The sequence below is a fragment of the Ambystoma mexicanum genome, chromosome 2p (genome assembly GCF_040938575.1).
Source record: "Ambystoma mexicanum isolate Mex_15411 chromosome 2p, UKY_AmexF1_1, whole genome shotgun sequence".
NCBI classification, from domain to species: Eukaryota; Metazoa; Chordata; class Amphibia; order Caudata; family Ambystomatidae; genus Ambystoma; species Ambystoma mexicanum.
Window position 1 is genome coordinate 128,864,341 of NC_090923.1, and position 20,267 is coordinate 128,884,607.

At 50.2% G+C, this 20,267-nt stretch overlaps 1 protein-coding gene across 3 annotated transcripts in view; it reads left to right on the forward strand.

The window, feature by feature from the left end:
* The window catches only part of PLXNA1 (plexin A1), an 812,782-nt gene that overhangs the window by 445,300 nt on the left and 347,215 nt on the right, over positions 1-20,267 (forward strand). For all 3 annotated transcript variants that reach the window (XM_069643382.1, XM_069643384.1, XM_069643383.1), the window contains exon 5: positions 19,953-20,053. In XM_069643382.1, coding sequence (XP_069499483.1) covers positions 19,953-20,053 — 101 coding nt within the window. The remainder of the gene's footprint in view (positions 1-19,952; positions 20,054-20,267) is intronic.

Here is a 20,267-nt window from a genome sequence, read left to right on the forward strand (position 1 = left end):
TACGGCGTATAGGCAGGCCGTGCTGTACACGCCGCCCCGGACAGACCATTTGTGAGAGTGCTGCCACTGAGTGCAAGACCTAAAGCACACGCGTGTGATCCTATGTGGCCTCCTGACGGCTGCACTGGGCCTCATGGTGGCAGCCCGAGGGTTGTTTCTAAGGGCCTACCCCTCTTTGAGGGACCCTACTTGTAGCTGGAGTGTGGGGGTAAAAACATTTGCACCATGGAGGGTCCTGTCTTCAAACATTCTAGCATTTAAATAACACTGCCATGGGGTGCTCCAAAGTGAAACTAAGCTTTTCCTGAAAAGTCAATATTAATCAATATACCCCATGTCTTTACGCTTCCAGAAGAACCCACGAGGTGTCGGGTTCTGGGCCCTTCAGGTGGTCCGTAACGTAGCCGAATCCTTTACACACGCCTGTCACTTAAATATACACCTCCTCCCACACAAGAAGGAAACCATATCTTTACTGATACTGAATCGGTTTCTCAATCATTCCTGGTAAGATGCGCGATTCTCGTGGTCGTCCATGGATGCTCCCAACACTCTCAATCCCGTTCTTTTCTTTGGTACATGGCTATTGCGAGTGCAAGTGTCTGATCTGTGTCACGAGCTTGTGCATAGGTACCAGTCCTAATGTCGCAAGCTTGTGTGTGAGTGCCAGTACAGGAATTTGATCCAGGGGTCGCAAGCTTATGTATGTGTACCAGTGCAAGGGCCTGATCCATGAGTCGCAAGCTTGTGCATATGTACCAGTGCAAGTGCCTGATCCATGGGTCGCAATCTTGTGTGAGTGTGTACCAGTGCAAGTGCCTGTTCCATGGGTCGCAAGCTTGTGTGAGTGTGTACCAGTGCAAGTGCCTGATCCATGGGTCGCAAGCTTGTGTATGTGTACCAGTGCAAGTGCCTGATCCATGGGTCGCAAGCTTATGTATGTGTACCAGTGCAAGTGCCTGATCCATGAGTCGCAAGCTTGTGTATGTGTACCAGTGCATGTGTACCAGTGCAAGTGCCTGTTCCATGGGTCGCAAGCTTATGTATGTGTACCAGTGCAAGTGCCTGATCCATGGATCGCAAGATGTGTGTGTACCAGTGCAAGTGCCTAATCCATGGGTCGCAAGTTTATGTTTGTGTACCAGTGCAAGTGCCTGATCCATGGGTCGCAAGCTTATGTATGTGTACCAGTGCAAGTGCCTGATCCATGGGTCGCAAGCTTATGTATGTGTACCAGTGCAAGTGCCTGATCCATGGGTCGCAAGCTTGTGTATGTGTACCAGTGCAAGTGCCTGATCCATGGGTCGCACGCTTGTGTGTGTGTGTGTGTGTGTGTGTGTGTACCAGTGCCAGTGCCTGTTCCATGGGTCGCAAGCTTATGTATGTGTACCAGTGCAAGTGCCTGATCCATGAGTCGCAAGCTTGTGTACCAGTGCAAGTGCCTGATCCATGAGTCGCAAGCTTGTGTGTGTGTGTACCAGTGCCTGATCCATGGGTCGCAAGCTTGTGTGTGTGTACCAGTGCAAGTGCCTGATCCATGGGTCGCAAGCTTATGTATGTGTGCAAGTGCCTGATCCATGGGTCGCAAGCTTGTGTATGTGTACCAGTGCAAGTGCCTGATCCATGGGTCGCAAGCTTGTGTATGTGTACCAGTGCAAGTGCCTGTTCCATGGGTTGCAAGCTTGTGTATGTGTACCAGTGCAAGGGCCTGATCCATGGGTCGCAAGCTTGTGTATGTGTACCAGTGCAAGTGCCTGATCCATAGTTTCCAAGCTTATGTATGTGTACCAGTGCAAGGGCCTGATCCATGGGTCGCAAGTTTGTGTATGTGTACCAGTGGGAAGTGTCTGATCAATCGAATGTGAGCTTGTTTATGGGTACCAAAGCAGTGCCTGATCCTTCCAGAAGCACCTCAAGACCTTCCTCTTTCTCTCTTCCTCTCCCCTGCTGAACCCCTGGCTGAAAGTGAAACTGCACTGGTCACCTGGCTACCCTCTGATCTCGGGCCCAGGTCCTCTGCACTGCCCCCCTGGCAACTCTTGCACTCGGGGGTATTTTTGTAGCCCCACCAGCACTCGACACTTGATGTCTGCACTTACCCTTGCACTTGCTACCGGCTGGCCACACCTTTTGTATTTATTTATTTTACTGTTGATCCCATGTACTGCACTGCCCCCTCCCCCTTTCCCCCTGCACTTTTCCCCTGCCCCCTCCTTTGCGCTTGCACAATCTCAATGTCACCTGGCCTAGTAAATTCGTTGTGTCGGTCTTCCTTCTGTTTCCCTCCCTTGCCTCGTCACGCCTTGAAGCACTTGTGTATAGGCGCGTTATAAATGCTATATCATATCCTATCATGGGTCATCACGCAGTGCCTGATCCATGGGTCTCAACTAGTCTTACGTTGTATGTATACCAGTCAAGCGCCTGCATGGTCTTGTTGATTTAGTATCCCAAGAGACCATTGTAGGGTCCTCACGTATACTTTTTACTCTAGCCTTCTGTGGCCTCCTGTTGACTCGGCTCTAGGTGCATGGTCGCCAATATTACAGGTTCGTGTAAATTTTCCATACGGCTCCAATCACTCAGTGAAGCTACCATGGTTCTTATGGTATTAAGTGGTAATGTTATTTTTAAAAAACCACATTAAAAGAGACAGATTTCGGAAGACCGCTCTGACTCCACAGAGGGGTCGTTCTAAATCTGTCACGCCCCTGACGCAAACGAATGCGTGCATGGTCTGACGGGTGCAGCCGAGACGAGCACAGAAAGGTGGAAGATGGAGGTGAGGTTGGGGAGTTTGCGTGCCTGTGTGTATGTTGTTTGTGCGGAGAGAGGGGGCTGTGGAGAAGGGTGTGTATGCGTCTGTTTTCAATGGTGTTCTTAGGGACGTTATGCGGGATAGAGTGCAGGATTAATGTGGGGGGTTCGGCAGTGAAACCCCCAATTTCTGAGGTGAGATTGGAGGTTAAAAATGGTGTGTGCGGACTTTAATATGCAACAATATCAGGAGTTGTCTTCAGGTTGACAGTTACATATGAAAGGTTGTTGGGTTTCCGGTCTCCTTTGTTAACCTCTGCATCCAGGGGCTGTTTGAAGTACCCTCTAATTTGTGTGCTAATAGCGGCCACCAGTTGCAGGGCCCAACAAAAGAGCAGGGTGGAACCATGCATCCTTTGTTGGTTAATCAGGCTGGCCACGGCAACGGAAAATTGGACCTCCCCCTTTCTGGAGATGACCTAGTGTACTCCTGCCTGCCATATCCCAATTAAATGACACGGCGAACTGTGTCTGTAGGCTGAGTACACGGGTCTATGCATATGTCGTGTGATGAGCATAGAAAAATGTGTGTGGATTAGCCCCACACGTTTTCCTGAGGTTGGTCTACCATCATTCCATTCAATTAAATATTTCCAAAATACCCAGGCAAGTGCACTTCCACACTCTTCTGGTGTAATAAAAATGTCTTGACCAGGTTTGCCTTCAGCCACTCTCTACTTATAAGCGCCATGCTTGTCCTTGAATGCAGTCCTGTTAAAAAGTTAGGATTGGCCAAGCCAAAAGTATTGGCTTGTGTAAAAGTGCCCTTTTTTTAAACAGCCATCAATTGCTGCAGGCGATGTTCTACTTTCTTTATTCGCCCACATTGTTGGTGCTTTCTCTTATTTGCCCCCGCTATGTTGCACTGCCCAGTGCTTTAAATGGGCTGGTCCTACCTGGCCCTTGGTACCGCCACTTCTTATTTTTGAGCATTGGAGTACCTGCACTTCTCAATGCCTGAAAGAGAGTACTGGTACTCGTTGCGAGGTGAAAATGAAAGCTTTTCATTCCACTTTATTGCAACTTAAAGGACTAAGCTTCTGCAGCCTTTGTTGGGGAAAGCAGCTTCCGCTCCCTCCTCTCTCCACCACCCAGACTGCCCTCTATGTCCCCTTTAGCGCCCACCCTGCAGAACAAAAGGAGGGACCAGCATGCAGCTTCTGTGCTCTCGGCACACTAGGCGATATGATATGGCATTTATAACGCGCCTGTACACAAGTGTTTCACGGTCATAAACACGGTTGCGCCAAGTGGGGTTTACCTGTTCCTATTGGTGTCCCTTGATGGAGCAGGGATTGATTTGGAGAGGCTGGGAATTGCTTTGTTGCTTTGGTATTGGCAGTGCCGATTCTACTATGTCAACGTTTAAGTAATTGGAGTTCTTATGGAATGTTTTCCACTGAAAACTCGCACACAGGCTCGTGGCTTTTTTCCATCAAAGATAGTACATGCATATGTAAAAACAGTACAAACAAATTTACCATAAAATATAGTAAACTTGATAGATCAACTATATATTCACAGCAGTATAAGTGAAAAGTACGGAAAAAAAGATGGGGGAAGAAAAAAATAGAAACATTTTCAACCCCAAAAACGTACCATAACACCCCATCAAATATCCATCCAGCAGGGTACATGTGTGAAACAGCAATGTAACCAGAATATACAGTTGATATAACCGGTACGTAACACATGCAGCAAATGATCAAAGTGACAATTAACCAATCAAATTTCTTATTCGGCAATGAAAGTGAGGATTAATCCAACTCCCCTTCGAGGGGATTGGGTCCTCCAACGTATTCCATATCTATGACGGGTAATGTCCACAGCTGTGCTGCTTCGGAAAATCTTTGGCGTCTGCGTCCTGCGTCGATGACGTCGATGCGCCGTCCCCGAGGACCTCCTCTGACGGCCGACGTCACCCGATGTGATAAACACAAAGTCTAATTTCATATGGATATTCAAACTTTCTTAAAACAATGCATAAGAGCAAACTGGAAGTTTGTGTGAAAGGATCCCCGATACGCATTGTTTTACTAAAGTGTGTGATCCTTGGCACATCATGTAATCTCACTGGGCATTGCCAGGAAACAGGGTGCGCCTAAAAGGGACTTGTTTCGGCGCAGCACCAAAATCTCTGCACTGCAATGTCCAGCTACCTAGCACTTTTTTTAGTTCTATTTAAAGCACTGCGCTGCCCTTTCAATGCCACCGATGCTCCTGCCCCGAGCTGGCTCTTCCTGGCAGAAGGTGCGCCCTTCACCAGTGGCGGCACCTGCCGATGCACGACGGCCCAGTCGCTGGTTTATGATTTATAGCCTTGCTTCCGTCTTTTTTTTTTTTTTTCTTTTTCGTCGTGCTCCAAATAAAGGCGAAAGTGACACGGAAGCGCGCGCGCGCCTCGCCGCAGGTGTGCGCATTAGTATGCGCAGGGGGAGCGCGCCGAAGCAATTACGCGCGGGCTGCCCCACTTTGCTTGTTAGATGGGGGCCCGTGGCTGAGGTTCCGGGTGCGCCGTGTCGCTTTCCCCGGCCTTTGTATGAGCGCGGGGCTGGATGCCGGTGACGGGCAGGTTTCGGAGCGTCTTTGCCTTTCCCCGGGCTGTGATTGATTAGAGGGGCCCGACTTGCTGAGCTAGGCAGCGGCGGCGCCGGAGTGTGACGGCCATTTGTTGGCGCTGCGCGCGCCTGCCTGCCTGTCACCACAGCCTGTAGGTAAAACCTGCGAGGTGTTCATCATTGTGCCTGACAAGTCTCTTACAGGGAGCTCTGCTCCCAGCAGGGCGAGGGGGGGAGGGGGGAGGGGGTAATGGAGCTCGCGCTGACGGTGCGCGGGCCGAAGAGGCAGGGCTGTGTGCAGCATGGCTGGGGGTACCCGACGGGGGCACGGATGCAACCTAGATTTGGGAAGCAGCAGAACGCTAAGCAATACGGGAAGGAAAAAGTGGGGAGCGCATAGTCCAGTCTAAGGGTTACAGGGAGGGTGTGTGGATCTAGGTTTTTGGACATGGGTGCAGGAGTGTGCAGCCTGCAGCTACAGTGTGGATAGATGCAAGCCTGTCGCTGCACAGACCTAGAGGCAGTGACGTGGAGCATGGGTCACTGGCTACAAGTGCAGATGTCAAGTATGGAGCCAGTGTGGGCAAATGAGGCTGGGATTGCCACTGTGTGGGCAAAGGGGGCTGTGGGTCCTGGTGTGTGTGTTAAGATACTGGGCTGTCACTGTGCAACCAGAGAGGCATGGGTTCGCTGTGCATGTAGTGGCTACAGGATCCCGGCGCCTGGCTCGATCTCGCGGTGTGCTCCTGGGCAGAGGTGGAGCATGCTGGCACGGTGCTATTCAATGGGCAAGACATTGTGACATATACATGGCGTCACAATGGGTGGACTGGGAACCAAAAGAGGCCCTGGAAATGTTTTTCAAAGTACCCACATATTACAGTGTGAGCAAGCACAGGCCCTTTACTATAGGAACACGTGGGAATAAAATGGGTAACCACACAAGAGGTTCACAATGCAGAGGCCCTTCCAGAGTTCCCTGGAGGCCAGTCCACGCCGGCCATCACTGCTGGCATGGCGGCATTTGATACTTTGGAACAGCACTGCCTGCCATGGTGAACCCGAGATGGATGGCAAGTATGGTTGAACTGTGCCTATATTGGGATGAGAGGGCACTAAGAATGGTGCCACTGTGCAGCCTCGAGATGTGTCTTCTTGCCTACAAGCGGGGGATTAGCAGCTTCAATGCTGGCAAATTAAAATCCGAACCTGGTGTTGTCTGACCCATACATGTGAACATTTTCCATTCCATTCAGGAGATGCTAGTCCAGTCCAGGGTTTAACATTGCACTGTGGGACTTGTAGTCCTTGATTTATAATAAAACGCAGATTCATAGGAATCAACAATGTCCATTCCGCTGGACCCGATCAACAGAGGTGGACCACCCACAACCACATACTGATGACTCGGTGGGATAAAGCGCGAAGGAGGCTTACACGGCAGAACCAAGCTGCAAAGGAGGAAATCTATTGTGGAATGGGCACTTTACCCACCCTGTTTCAAAGAGGATTTCAGGTCCCATGTATTTTGCTCCTGAGACCAGTGATGAGTTCTTCTTCAGTAACTCCACAGTCCTCATTTATTGACCTCCGAAGGATGGATGTGGGGCTTTATCAGCCCTGCTGGCATTTGAACCTGGTACTAGTCATTGCCCTTCGATCAGGGGGAGGAAATGCTGCTCTGTCTTGCATCTAGCTATCACTGCTGTTTCCCCTGAAGACCCTCGACCATGTCTGGTGCTTACTGACTTGCTGCTCTGCCCTCCATCTAGCTATCACTGTTGTATCCCCTGGAGACCCCTGATCAGGTCTGGTGGTTACTGACTTGCTGCTCTGCCCTCCATCTAGCTATCACTGCTTTAATGCCTGGAGAACCCTGATCAGGTCTGGTGGTTACTGACTTGCTGCTCTGCCCTCCATCTAGCTATCACTGTTGTATCCCCTGGAGACCCCTGATCAGGTCTGGTGGTTACTGACTTGCTGCTCTGCCCTCCATCTAGCTATCACTGTTGTATCCCCTGGAGACCCCTGATCAGGTCTGGTGGTTACTGACTTGCTGCTCTGCCCTCCATCTAGCTATCACTGCTGTATCCCCTGGAGACCCCTGATCAGGTCTGGTGGTTACTGACTTGCTGCTCTGCCCTCCATCTAGCTATCACTGCTGTATCCCCTGGAGACCCCTGATCAGGTCTGGTGGTTACTGACTTGCTGCTCTGCCCTCCATCTAGCTATCACTGCTTTAATGCCTGGAGACCCCTGATCAGGTCTGGTGGTTACTGACTTGCTGCTCTGCCCTCCATCTAGCTATCACTGCTGTATCCCCTGGAGACCCCTGATCATGGCTGGTGGTTACGGATTTGCTGCTATGCCCTCCTTCTAGGTACCACTGTTGTATCCCCTGGAGACCCCTGATCATGGCTGGTGGTTACGGATTTGCTGCTATGCCCTCCTTCTAGCTATCACTGCTGTATCCCCTTGAGACCCCTGATCATGGCTGGTGGTTAAGGTTAAGTGTTGTCATTTGAGTGCGTTTTCCTATTCACTGGGCAGGCTCCCATTGGTGGATGCCATGCTCTTAATGTCTAATGACTTTAACGAAGGGCTGATAAGAATGCAGTTTTAGCTGTTTGTGTTTTTTTTTAGAATTTTATGGATGCATTGGTTTTATAAACTGATGTTTGAATTTGTGTGTTTATACTCTTTTGATCTGTGTGATGATTAATGGTATAAAACAATTGTGCATGTTGTGTAAGGTTTCTACAATGAACCATAACTCAGACAATACAATGGTGTCTGTTGTATGGTTGTCTGCACATGGCATGCGCCTAGGGTTTTCCTCACTGAGCAGAGTGCCGGACCGGCCATGTCGCCTTGGTTCAGTGGTGAGAAATGCCACCTCGCCAGGTCCTGTTTATTGTGCATTGGGGTGGGGTCTGAACCAGTGGCTTCCAGACTTCATGTTGACCCTCCATGAAGTAGGACTCGTGTTGGCTGGCTGGCCCTACCAAATGCTACAGCTACTTACATTTTCTAATAAAAACACTCCTAACTTTTTAAGAGCCTTGTGTACCCCCTTTGGCATCCTATTGACCCACTCTTGGGCGGGGGAGGGGCAGTTGCTAGCCCCACAGTTTGAAGACCACTAGTCTGGACTGAATGTTTGCTCCATCTAAACTGTATCGACTATGCCCCTGGCCTCAAGTCCAGTGGTCCTTGCAAGCCGCCAAATCTTTCAATATACTGCCTTCAATTCTGGAACTAACCACTAACCACCAGTTGTCTAGAACGTGTCCCTTTTTCTATATGTCCCCCTTATCTTTTTATCCTTTCATCTTGATTTCACCTACCCATCCTTCTAGTTTCCCCTCCTTATCAGATCACCCTTCTCTCCCTACCAAATTCATGTTCGCGTGATTGATCCCCCTGCCCTTCTGCTTTGTTTCCTTTATTTATTTTCCAGTGGATAATAGGCTTACATGTGATTTTACCGACAGACATTACAGAGTGGTACATTTAATTGCGACCAAAACACAAACACCTAATTTATTATTGTTTTAATTTGTGGGCGTCCCCTTAAACCCCCTGATTTTCTACCCTTATAACGCCACCCCTACCAGACTCATTTTTAACCATTTAGCCACTACCCTTTATGTATATTTTTCAATGTTTTCAGTGTTTTTCGGTATTATGGTCTTGGATGCCACTCTGTAATGTTTTCGGTAAATTGACTGGGTACTGATAATACTCGGTCTTGCCATCTAGCCCTCTTTCCTCTCCTGTGTCCCGTCCGGGGTACATCCAGTGATTATTCAAAGCGGTGCAGAAGGTTTGAATCTCTCCTTATGGCTCCGCCCACTCACTCTGCATACAGGCTACCCTTGGCTACGGCTACTGTGTCAGCGGGCCCAGCTCTACCAGCGGCCATTCAAGACGAGCTGGTACACTGGCCCACGCACTGTGCCGGCGCTCTTCAGCCCACCGCAAGCCCGCACCCACGACGCCATTTATATTTCGTAATCCACAGCACCAGCCTTCCGCCGCCTGCTATCGTTTCCTTTTTTCTTTTCACATTCCCCTCATTTTTTGCAAAAAACACCCACCGCCCCCTTTTTCAGCCCTCTCTCCCACACACCAGGTCTGGTTTATACTTGGGGCGGGGGTTCACAATGGACACGTTTTCGGCACCTTAAGGACAATTTGGTGGTGCGTTGCGCAGTATTAAAGCCCAATAACCTATCGAATGCAATAAATACAAGATGTTCTCAAAATACATGTCATTTAACAAGTTCCTAAGTTTTATGTAACTACGCCGTGATACCTAAGGGTTTGGGCGTACAATCAAATGCAATAAATAATTAAATAACACATTGCTTTGCCCCCTGTCATTGGTGCTTCCCCTTCCAACTCCACAGCACGCCACTAATTTGGAACTTTGGATGCAGCGGTCAGTTTTTCCTTGTACAATGTTTATGTCCAAGGCACATCTCCTGAGTGGGCCTTGTGAATGGACCATCCCTGGGTATCTTTGAAAGCCCCTCTCCTTCCATGTCTTTTCCTAAGGGTGATCCCATCCCTCGATCTCATCCTGTAGGAACTACACCATCTCCCTCTTCTAGAATGGACGTGACCTGCTCATCCGTATCTCCCGCCGTAGCCTCTCTTCCGACCTGCCACCAGGGGTGGCCTGGGATCCAGAAGCGGCCCTGGAAATAATGTTCTAAGTGGCCCCATATATCTGCGAGCCCCAACCCTTTTTCCTATGAGAACGTGAGAATAAACCCAGTTCCCACACAAGAGGCCTAGGGTGCAGAGGCCTACTAGGGAATCGCCAGAGTCCCCTATAGGCCGGTCCACCCCTGCCTGCCATGAGGCAACCATTGCTTTCCCGCCGCCCAGCCTCATGAACCTCGTTCGTAAGCACCCTGATGCGTTGCTTAAGGGCGGGCACTGAAACACCCGCGTTTCCCGTACCGCCCCGGCACCACCCGCTCTTGTCCTGCTGCGCTGTCTGTACTATGTGACCTGTTCCAGGTAAGCTGTGCAACCTGTTCCCCTTTACCCTTGCTTTTCTGCTGCTGGTCAGTCCGCCAATGGCTGTTATGATCTATATGATTTGGTATTTATAACGCGTCTTTACACACGTGTTTCTAGGCACCACAAGACCAGGACGCGAGACAGGGATGACAAGACAAACCATCTTACTAGGCCTTGTGACATTCAGATCGTGCAAGAGCAACGAGAAGTGCAGGGGAGAGTGCGAGGGGGGGAGAGTGCAGTCGGGGCAGCGTCACCGTTGGCGCACTGAAGCCATTCCTCCACGATGTGACTATTTAGTGCCAAGTGTCGATTAAGCCCGCGCAGCACTCTCTACTGCGCTGATTAATAGTATCCGGAAGTTGACTTGGACTCAATGAGTCGTGTTGCTGGAAACGTGCTGCCAATGCAATGCAGTGGCATGAGCTGCAAGCGGATTTTTCCACGTGGTGGGGGTTCAAGCCCCCAGTTGGTTATTGTCGGATTACTTGCACCAGTTCTGGCCCGCTCCTTGCTGTGCAGCAGTGGCACCAGTGCTGGCACAGGTGCACTCGGGGGGGGGGGGGGTGGGTGCAGCTGCACAAGGGCGCCTCTACCCACCCCGCGCAGCAAATAAGGGCCGTCTTGCCTCCTGCTCAGTGTCCAGACCGATATTTAAGTTTACATGACACCGAGCTGGTCCTTAAACACACTTACACGAACAACACTGTTCTGCCTTTGTGGTGGGTTGGCTATAATGCTGCTAGAATGTTGGGGAGTGCGGGGGAGGGGGGCATTTCCCAAAAATCTCGCCGAGGGTGCTAGCAGACCCGGGGCCGGCATTTAGTGGCACCCATGGACCCCGCTACCTAGCTGTCGATGAATCGCCCCCGGCATGTTTAGTGCCCCTGCCCCCACACTCCCCTCAATCACGTTTTAAGGTATTCCATTTGTTAATAACCAGAGCGGCCCACTGCTATCAGTGCAGCGAGGGGAGTAATTAAATGCACCGATGTAACGCTGGGCTTGGAGGGCCAGATGAATGCAGGATTTTAATCCAATCTCGAGGTGCAATTACTGGGCTCGTGCAGCCCTCCAAAGCTGTCATTTAGGGACGGGGTGGATCAAGTACTTTGAGAGTATCTTGGGGGTGGGGGAGGGGTTGGGGGACATCCATAGGATGAGAAGGTTATTTTCCTATGGCGGGGACCATGTTTTTTTTTTCACACAAGGATGGACTTGCGTTTAACGCTATGAGCTAATCTCTTGGAAGAAACCTTTCGCACCCGGTTAAACCTCGAGGTGTGTGTATGAAATTCACCCCCGCAGTCATGGGTGTGGGGGGGGGGGGGGGGAGTGCAGACAGCCCCCAGCCCTTGCGATGCCCTTACTTCACTCTGGCCTACCTAACCTCAGGCTGGGAGGGGGCGTTACCGGCCATGTCGGCTTCCCACCGCAGGAGTGAAAGCCATATTAATCATGTAATAAACCAACCGGACAATGTATACAACCTTATAGTAACACGTGCAGCAAAAAGAGTATCACTGTAGCTTAATTTGTTCCCCTCCTGAATGGAAGCAGTTGTTAATATTAGGGTATGTATTGAGCATGCTGCTAGCTTGAGGGAGCAGCATATCGCAATGACGAAATGTGGGAGGCGGAGCAATTTGGCATAGAGGGATCTACAAGCAACCAGGGGAGGAAAAAGGAGGGAACAGATGGCTTAGACTCCAGTTAAGTGCGGAGAGAAGGTGGTGTGGACCTAGGTGTGAAGAAGGCTCTTGAGCTCCTTCCTAAATGTGGGAGCTTGTGGGTGTTCCTGGTGATGACTGGGAAGGTGGTCTGGGGGTATAGACTGAGAAGGGTGGTGTACTGGTTATTGCTTTCCTTCCTGTACCACACAGGTGGAGTTAGTCGGCACATAGCCTTGCTTCTGGTGGATGGTACCCCTCCGGAGATGCTGAGTTCTCACCGGGGGCGCATGGGGTCCAGAGGGCAGCGGCCTTGTAGCAGGATTCAAATGTCTTACATGCTTCAGAGGGAGCCAGTGCAGTTCTGTTCTGAGAGGGTCGGGTGGTGTGGTCACACTTTTGGGAGTCCTTTGTCGTGCTGCAGGGTGTAGTACACATCGTGCGTGGGTGGATGGTGTCGGTGCGATCACTGGTCGATATCATCATTCAGGTGGGAGAGGACCAAGGCTTGGACAGCAGATCTGAAGTTATTTGATGGGGTGAAGGGTTTGATTTTCAAGAGGAGGTAAAGTTGGTACCAGGCAGTTTGTGGCTTCCTTGCTATGTTACTAACATGTATATTATCATACAAAAAGTCTAGTCTTGGTTTTAAACGGTTATCAAGACATGCACACAAAAAGAAATGTATACTGAAGTTGCCTGCTTGTAGTACTTGTTTAACAAAGCATGGAGCTTTAGCACACCTTCCGTTTCTAACCACCGACAATTCGTACATCCTGAGACAATAGCTGCTGCCAGTCAGCTACTCGTTGCTGTGTCGGCAGCCCTCGCATTAATCGCCCCTTAATTTGCTAAAATGCTTTTCCATTAGCATAGAGCTCTTCTGAGCTCATAAGTGTACTGCAGTAACAGCAGTTTGCGTAGGATATGGAATCTGCTTTTTTTGCCAGTTACTGAATCCGTTGAAATGTACCCATATGCCAACCCTCAGTATGTCTATTCGATCCTCTTGACCCACCACAGCTAGACTCGACCATGTGATCCCCCCGCCGTATCACTGTATTTTTTTTTTTTTAGGGGACCCGAGAGACCTATTACGGTGCATTTAAAAATGTTTGTTTTTAAAAAATCCCCCCAAAATGTTATGAGATGTCGCTGATTGGTTGGAACCACCAGGAAGATCCAGAGAAATGGGTACAACCCTTACCAAGCAAACAGAATAGCTAGTTGTGGGTTGTCGATTTCTCCCAAAATTGTGTGAGCCAACGCCACTAGTCTGTGGCGATTGCACCATTGTGTGCATGGTGGAATGATGGACAGACATGTTGCCACACGTGCAGAATCCACACTTCAATGCTACATTGGGTGGATGGTGTTTTCATTTCCTGACTCGAGGTCTCCTTACCCATCAGACTGTCACCTTTCTGCTGAAGCGAGATGTCAGTGGTCCCATCACGACTCCTTCCTTGCACTTTTCCTCTTGGTGTGGGATATGAAACCATGGGGACTCTACGAGAGGAACTACTGTATTCGCGGCATTAGGCCGTCGTATAGAATCTAGGCGAACAGTCGCTTCCCCCCAACATTCGTCACGCCAGCAACTATAATACTCTGCTTGGATAACCTGCCTGTTCTTTTATATACGTGAACGGATAATCTCTGAACTAAGCCCTGAGGAAGGATCCCATGGGGTCGAAACACATGTAGGCTGATGCAACCCAACTAAACACTTCATATACTATTGGTTGTGACATTGTCTATTCATACCAGCGGCGCGGGTTCAGAGCGACCAACCTTCTATATATGAAACCATTTGCTCGCCAGATGTTTTGGACTAGAACTCCCATCAGCCCTAGCCTGCATAGTCAGTGGTGAGCTACCCAGTGAGTCCTAGCCCACTGCAGAGCCATGCTTTTGGTAGTACAGACCACGTGTTTCTGGGAAACCCCCTGACTGCTGGAGGGCGCCGATGCGAGTCTGCAAACCCTTGTGCGAGGGCAGTGAATAAACGCAGCTTATGGACCTTGGAGGTGACCGCGCAGAACGTTGAAAACTGAAGCACCCGCTTTGCTTTGTGGGCCCAGGGCCCGCTTCAGCATCATACCTTAATAGGCGTATCTAGCCGGATTAGCAGGTGTCAAGACCTGCACCCCCCCCCCCCCTCTACCCTTCATAATGTGTTTAATATATTATTCATGAAGAGCAAAAGATCAGTCTCGCTGAAAGGAGTCCTTTTGTCCGAGCTTCCCATGGGCCGCTTCTCCCCAGGTCACCTGCTGGTTTCTGGTTCCCAGTAGCCTTCATCCCAGCCGATGAGCTATCCTCCTAGTGTCTTCTTTATAGTGGCTTTACCTTGGACTGGACCTCTGCTGATGGGGCTTGGTCTGCCTCTGTTGGGGCTGCGGCGGCATTCTTTGGTGGGTACGACGGCAGGCAAGACTGCGATTCACCGACATGCCCCATTGTAGGTCCTTCACTCATGTCTGGTTACTTGGCCACGAGATCCGAAACTGCTGAGTGACAGGACTGGTGGAGCTGCCTTGAATTGAAAACATCACTATACTTGGCCCAGAATAGACTGTCGGAAGATCGCCTTGTACTTTAAATAGGGGCTTTAAGTGAGCCGGGGCTAGCTGGGGTGGGGTCTGGCTGTCTGAGGAAGGTGCTTGTGGAACGGGATGCTACTGAGGCTCTCTAAAGCCCCTAGTAGCCTGAGTCAATCAGGCTTCAACAAGCCATTGTATTCTTACTGACTGAAGCCTCTTGTGAATAACTGAGAAATCGCACCCCAATCTGATTCTTCCATATATCTAGAGCTTCCGCCATTAGAACGACATGCCTCTGATGATGGCAATGCCAACTGTGGAGTAGGGTGAGAGTCCACCTCCTGCTTTTCCTTTTGTATAGTTGTGGTGGTGCTGGTTACTCTTCCTGCCCCCCCCCCCAGTTCCCCCTACTGAAGAGATGCAGTGATAATCACCCTCTCATCCTTAAAGAGGGATTAAGGTTTTCCTGACTGGAATTGGCATCACAATTGAGTAAGAAAGAAGAAAGAGAGGCGGGTGGTGACTCTTGCCTAAGCCACATGCTGTCCAGTCAGCCCACACCCCTTGTTATAGTTCCCCCTATATTTTGCATCCCACTTAAAGCTCTGCTTTTAACCGTACCGTCCCTAGTGAGAGACGGTCCTTGGCCGCTTTAGAGGGGGGACACCGGCCGCCAGTTATGAGTGGCGTGCTGCCTGCCCTCCACTGACGGAGGTAGGTCGCAGTCTGTCGCCTGCCCTCACAACCCACCCACAACCAGTGGAGGTGTGCCAGTGGCTGTTACCCGTTCCCTCCACCCCCCAACCGATGGAGGTGTGCCACTGATCGTGTCGTCCCTCCTCTCTCCCCTCCCCCCACCCTCAGATGGAGATGGGCTGAAGTGTGTGGCCTACCTCCGCCCACCTTCCCCCCTCCCTCCATCTCCCCATGGAGATGGGCCTTGACTCCTCTAGACACCAGGTATCTTATATGCCCACACCGGGGGGGGGGGGAGGGAGGGAGGAGACACATGGCACCAAGACACCGTGTCCCATATCCTTGCAGGTACTTGGCAGCAGTCCTGGCCAATGGGCCGGCTCTCGCCGGGTCTGAGATCCGGCATCCGATCTCTAGCCGGATCTCGGGATCCTGCGTGCCTCAGCCCTGGTATGCAACCCACCCAACGCCCCGTGAGATTTTTCGGTGCGCCCCGAAAAAAGCTTTTCTCAAAGTCTCTCCATCCAATAATTGACAGTCCATTAGTGACGAGAGTGTCAGAGAAGTTTTGCGCACATAATGTTGTTGCAGCGTGGGGCCACACACAATACAAGAACAGCAGGGGACTAAATTCACAGGTGCAAACACACACGCATACACACCGAGGCCTGCTGTTCTTGTACTGTGTGTGGCCGGGTGCGGTGCTCTTCACCAATAGCAAATAATGGGTGCTTTGCTCTAGCCCAGGTGACTATCATGCAAACTTAATTATCAGTCTGATACTTAAGTTTGCATGACAGTGAGCTGGAGGCAAAGCACCCTTTGATGCTCACCTGCAGCTCTGGGCCCTGCACCAGCTCTCTCATTGCTGGGGGTGAGGGGAGGGTCGGAGAGGTCGCAGTGCTCCCACTGGTACTATCTGTGGGCGGCCAGAAGGGCTTCGAATTCACATGCCAGTCTTGCTACTATGAAAGCCCAGCAAGGCTGGGAATTTAGGTCACCTGTCTGAGTCAAGTGCAAGGCTGGTGTTTATGAAAGCGAGCAGTGCTAGGGTGACCAGTTTAAAAAAAAAATAAATAAAAAGACAGGCCATAGACATAGAAAAGAAGTAGGACTGCCGTAAATACAAATACAACTGCAGTCCTACTTCTGTCGCTGGCCTTTTGTGGGGAGCGGGAGGGGGTTTGCTCACAGGCACTCTCCTCTCACTGGAGGAGAGCACCAGGGAGGGGAAGGGGGAAGAAATGGGGGCATGAAAAGCATTTCACGCCCCCATTCGCGCAGGAAGAGTTGCGCCGGGACCCAATTTCGAAATCGGGTCCCGGCAAAAATCTGCACTGTAGCCACCCACCTTGTAAACCCCGGATGCGGTTTTTAAAATTAAAAAAAATCACGGGACGAAGGGTGATTTCCCCAGAGTGTCCTGGGAAAACCAGGACATCTGGTCACCCTAAGTGCTGAAGGAGGGATTAAAATGATATGATTGTCAAATTGCCTAATCACAAATAAATGCTTCTGTTCTATTGACAGCAGTTATTAGGAAATTAAACTGTGGGTTCAGGGATGCCAACTTTTGATTTTCACTACAGGGCAGAAGCGAGCACCCAGGCCCTGGCCAAACACACTTTATAGCACTTGTTTTTATTATAAGGAATTACAAAAAGTCATACGATTAGCAAACAGTTTTTAAAATGTAACCGCTCAGCAAAGGTCACTCAACCTGCTGAGCTATCCTGCTATCCTTCTACTGTAGAGCTGTTTATGGATCCCTTACTGTAATAAAAATCGTTGCATTAACCGTATTTTGGGTGCAGCACTGCCATGGAAGGGATTTAAAGCGAAACTGATGTACAGTGTGGAAAGAAGCAGCATGATCGATATGGCACCATTTTTAAACTATTTTGAACATTTCCTTTGAGCAGAGTTCAACTGCAGGCTCTGCCCTCTCGGACTCTGCCCCTCCTCCAAACTCCGCCCCCAGCCCTTGTGGGATTCCCCCCTCCACAGTTTTCCATTTCCACCAGTGCTTGCCAGTATTTGACTGCTACTGTGCCTGGATTTTTATTACCTTGTGTTAGTTTTAGTGGTTGGGTTGTGCTTCAGAGCCCCCTAAAAACTGAAACTATTGCATTGGAGTACAGTTAGGAGGGGTTTGGGATGTGAGGGACACAGAGCCAGTGAGGGGGGGGGGGTTGGCTTTTTAATTGATCCACCCGTACTAATCCAAATGGCCACCCCCCCCACCACGTGCTCTCGCTCACCCAAAACACACCCTCCTTCGAACTTTGCGCGAGCACCTTCAGAGTTCTCTCAAACTTTAGCTGCATGGGAGAATATCGGGGGCACTGCCATAGAGGGGAAAAATCTGCTATTCGGCCAGGAATTGGGGAGTCGTAAAGTAGACACAAGAAATTGTTATGAAGCAGTACATTACCTCCTAGGGTAAATAACAAAGTGCGCTCTCCGCCACTTAACTTACAAGCAATTGTGTGTCCTCGCATCTGTTTCTTGCTCTGAAATACGGTTAAAAACGAGCATTGGCAAAGCCAACAGTTTGGCTTGTGTATAATTAGATTGGCATTTGCCAGGTTTGACATCATATGCCCGGTTGTAGGTGACTTGTTCGAAATACAAAGGATCGAATACCTTTTTTTTCGACACCAAAAGTGCCGGAAAAAAAAAGTTTCGAATGTTTGTTTTATTTATTTTTTATGGGGGGGTTCTCCCTAACTCCCGTGTTCTTTTAAACAAAAAAACACTTTTTTTATGCATACTAAACAAATATATCAATAAATAAAAAAAGCATTCAAATTCTTTTTCCCGGTCCTTTTGGTTTCGAAAAAAGGGGCATTCGATCCTTTTTTTCTAAACTATGACTGGACACCCATATGCCTGGGTACTCCTCATTTGCCAGCTGCTAACATTCTATGGATGGAAGTAAAGTTTCGGCAAAGACTGTCAAGTGCCTGCCACATGCCTACACAAAAGCCACAATAGGTTCGTTGAAACCAAAGAGCAGATTGGTCAAGGAAAGCTCTAATCAGCGGATGTGGGAATGCATTGGGCATGGGAAAGGGGGGGTCATTAATAAGTGCTCCAGTTTTCAGTCTCCCACACCATGGCAGTGCACAGTTGTAGCCCTATACTGCCAGTCAACCAAGCACCACAGCAAGACTACGCGCAGTCGATTCCTAGCGCAGCCATTGGAGCAGTAAAATATTCATATACCGACCAGTACCAAAAGAAGTGTATGGCCTTTCAATGGGCCAGGCAGGCATTTGTGTTCGCTGGTTCCCCGGGCTTTCCGGCACTTGGCAGTTACGTTAGCCGTGGCAGTTTTGTGTACTAAGCAGTGCAGTGATTTGACTTGACCAAAGCAATATGTGTGTCGGAAGTGCCAATTCAACCTGCTTTCCCTCTGTGATCAAAAGCGCCCCAGGCAACCTTTGCCCGGACAGCGGGTTTGGAGGCACAGACGCGGGCCAAAAGGGAAGGGACACCTGTAGGGAGAGGCACCTCATCAGCGCCGGGCAGAAGAGCGATGTCCTGGGCAGGTGGGCCCACCTGGCGCCGGTAGTAGAGAGGCTAAGGGTCCCGGGCGGGTATAAAGAGAGGGGGCGCAATGTGCCCTTGCTCTTTTTTTTTTTGTTTTGCCGCCCGGGACCGGTGTGCTGCTCGTGGCAGAATGTTTCGTTCTCCACCCTCCAACCCTTCAGATCAGCAGCAGGACAGTGTTGCGGTAGGTTGGAGCACATAACATTGTACTGAGCAAGGGGCTCAACCTTTTGGGTCACTGGAAGGGAGATTGATTGACGATTTACGTTGGGGTCCTAGGTTCGGTGTGGAATGGTGAGGTGGCAGGCCAGGGAGGCTCTTGGGGTGGTCCTCACCGGTCTGTGCATGGGATGAGGGGGTCTGGTCGGTGGCTTAGGGGGTGACATATTTCTCTCAGGCCTGTCCCAGGTTGTGGGGGGCAGGGGGCGTTGGTCTTGGTCACCCCACGCTAGAGTACGTACTGACATAATTGATGATGTAATGATGATGCTGTTTATGGCGTCACAATGGTGACCATTGGATGATGTATTTCAAGTATGGCCTTTGTCGATTTTGGGGCTGTAAGACCTGTAATGCCTCCCAAATGAACATGTGTTGTGTCCCTCACTGGCCCTGCCGCCTGCACTCACAGAAAGCTTCATCACGTGATGTGTTATGAATGTCCATTATATGCATTTTTCAGTGAATTGTGCTACTTGCGGTTGTTACTTGCTAAACATTGATTGCTACCCACCAGCTCTTAAAGCCAGCGACTTGCCCATTCTTTCAAGTCATTTTTCCGCTTTGTTGTAAACAGCAGCTCACAGGTAAGCCAGTGTTACTTAAAACTGCCCTCCATTGACGAGCATGCGCACATGCATTTGACAGCATGGCAGCCATCTTGAACTGACGTTCCAGCTAATCTCCTGTTCAAGTCTGTGTTGTGTATGCCGTGGCTGCGGATTTCAGTGTTAAAGTTGCGCCTGTCCTTGATAGTCTTTCGCGGAGTACTTCTGGGCTGGTGCAGTGACGCCTTGCTTGAGTTGGAGGGGTGCAGGTCGCTGCTATAATTGGCTTTGTCCTCTTGTCTCCTTCAGGTGACCCGGGTCCCGGTGGAGAACTGCGAGCAGTACAAGACCTGCGGGGCGTGCTTGGGGTCCAAAGACCCTCACTGCGGCTGGTGCGTCCTACATAACACGTGAGTAGCTTCCCTGGGGCGCAGAAAGATGTGCAGCGCAGCGTTTGCTGACAGCGGTACTTACTCTTCCGCTAAAAATAGGTCCCGGGCTACATATGGAGGGCACCCCTTGACTGCACGCTCCCGCAGAACTGGGGGAGGGGCACAGATTGGCTATGGGGAAAGTTTTGCTGAGGTCGTCTGTTCAGGGCTGGAGCATACGTAATGTGGCAAT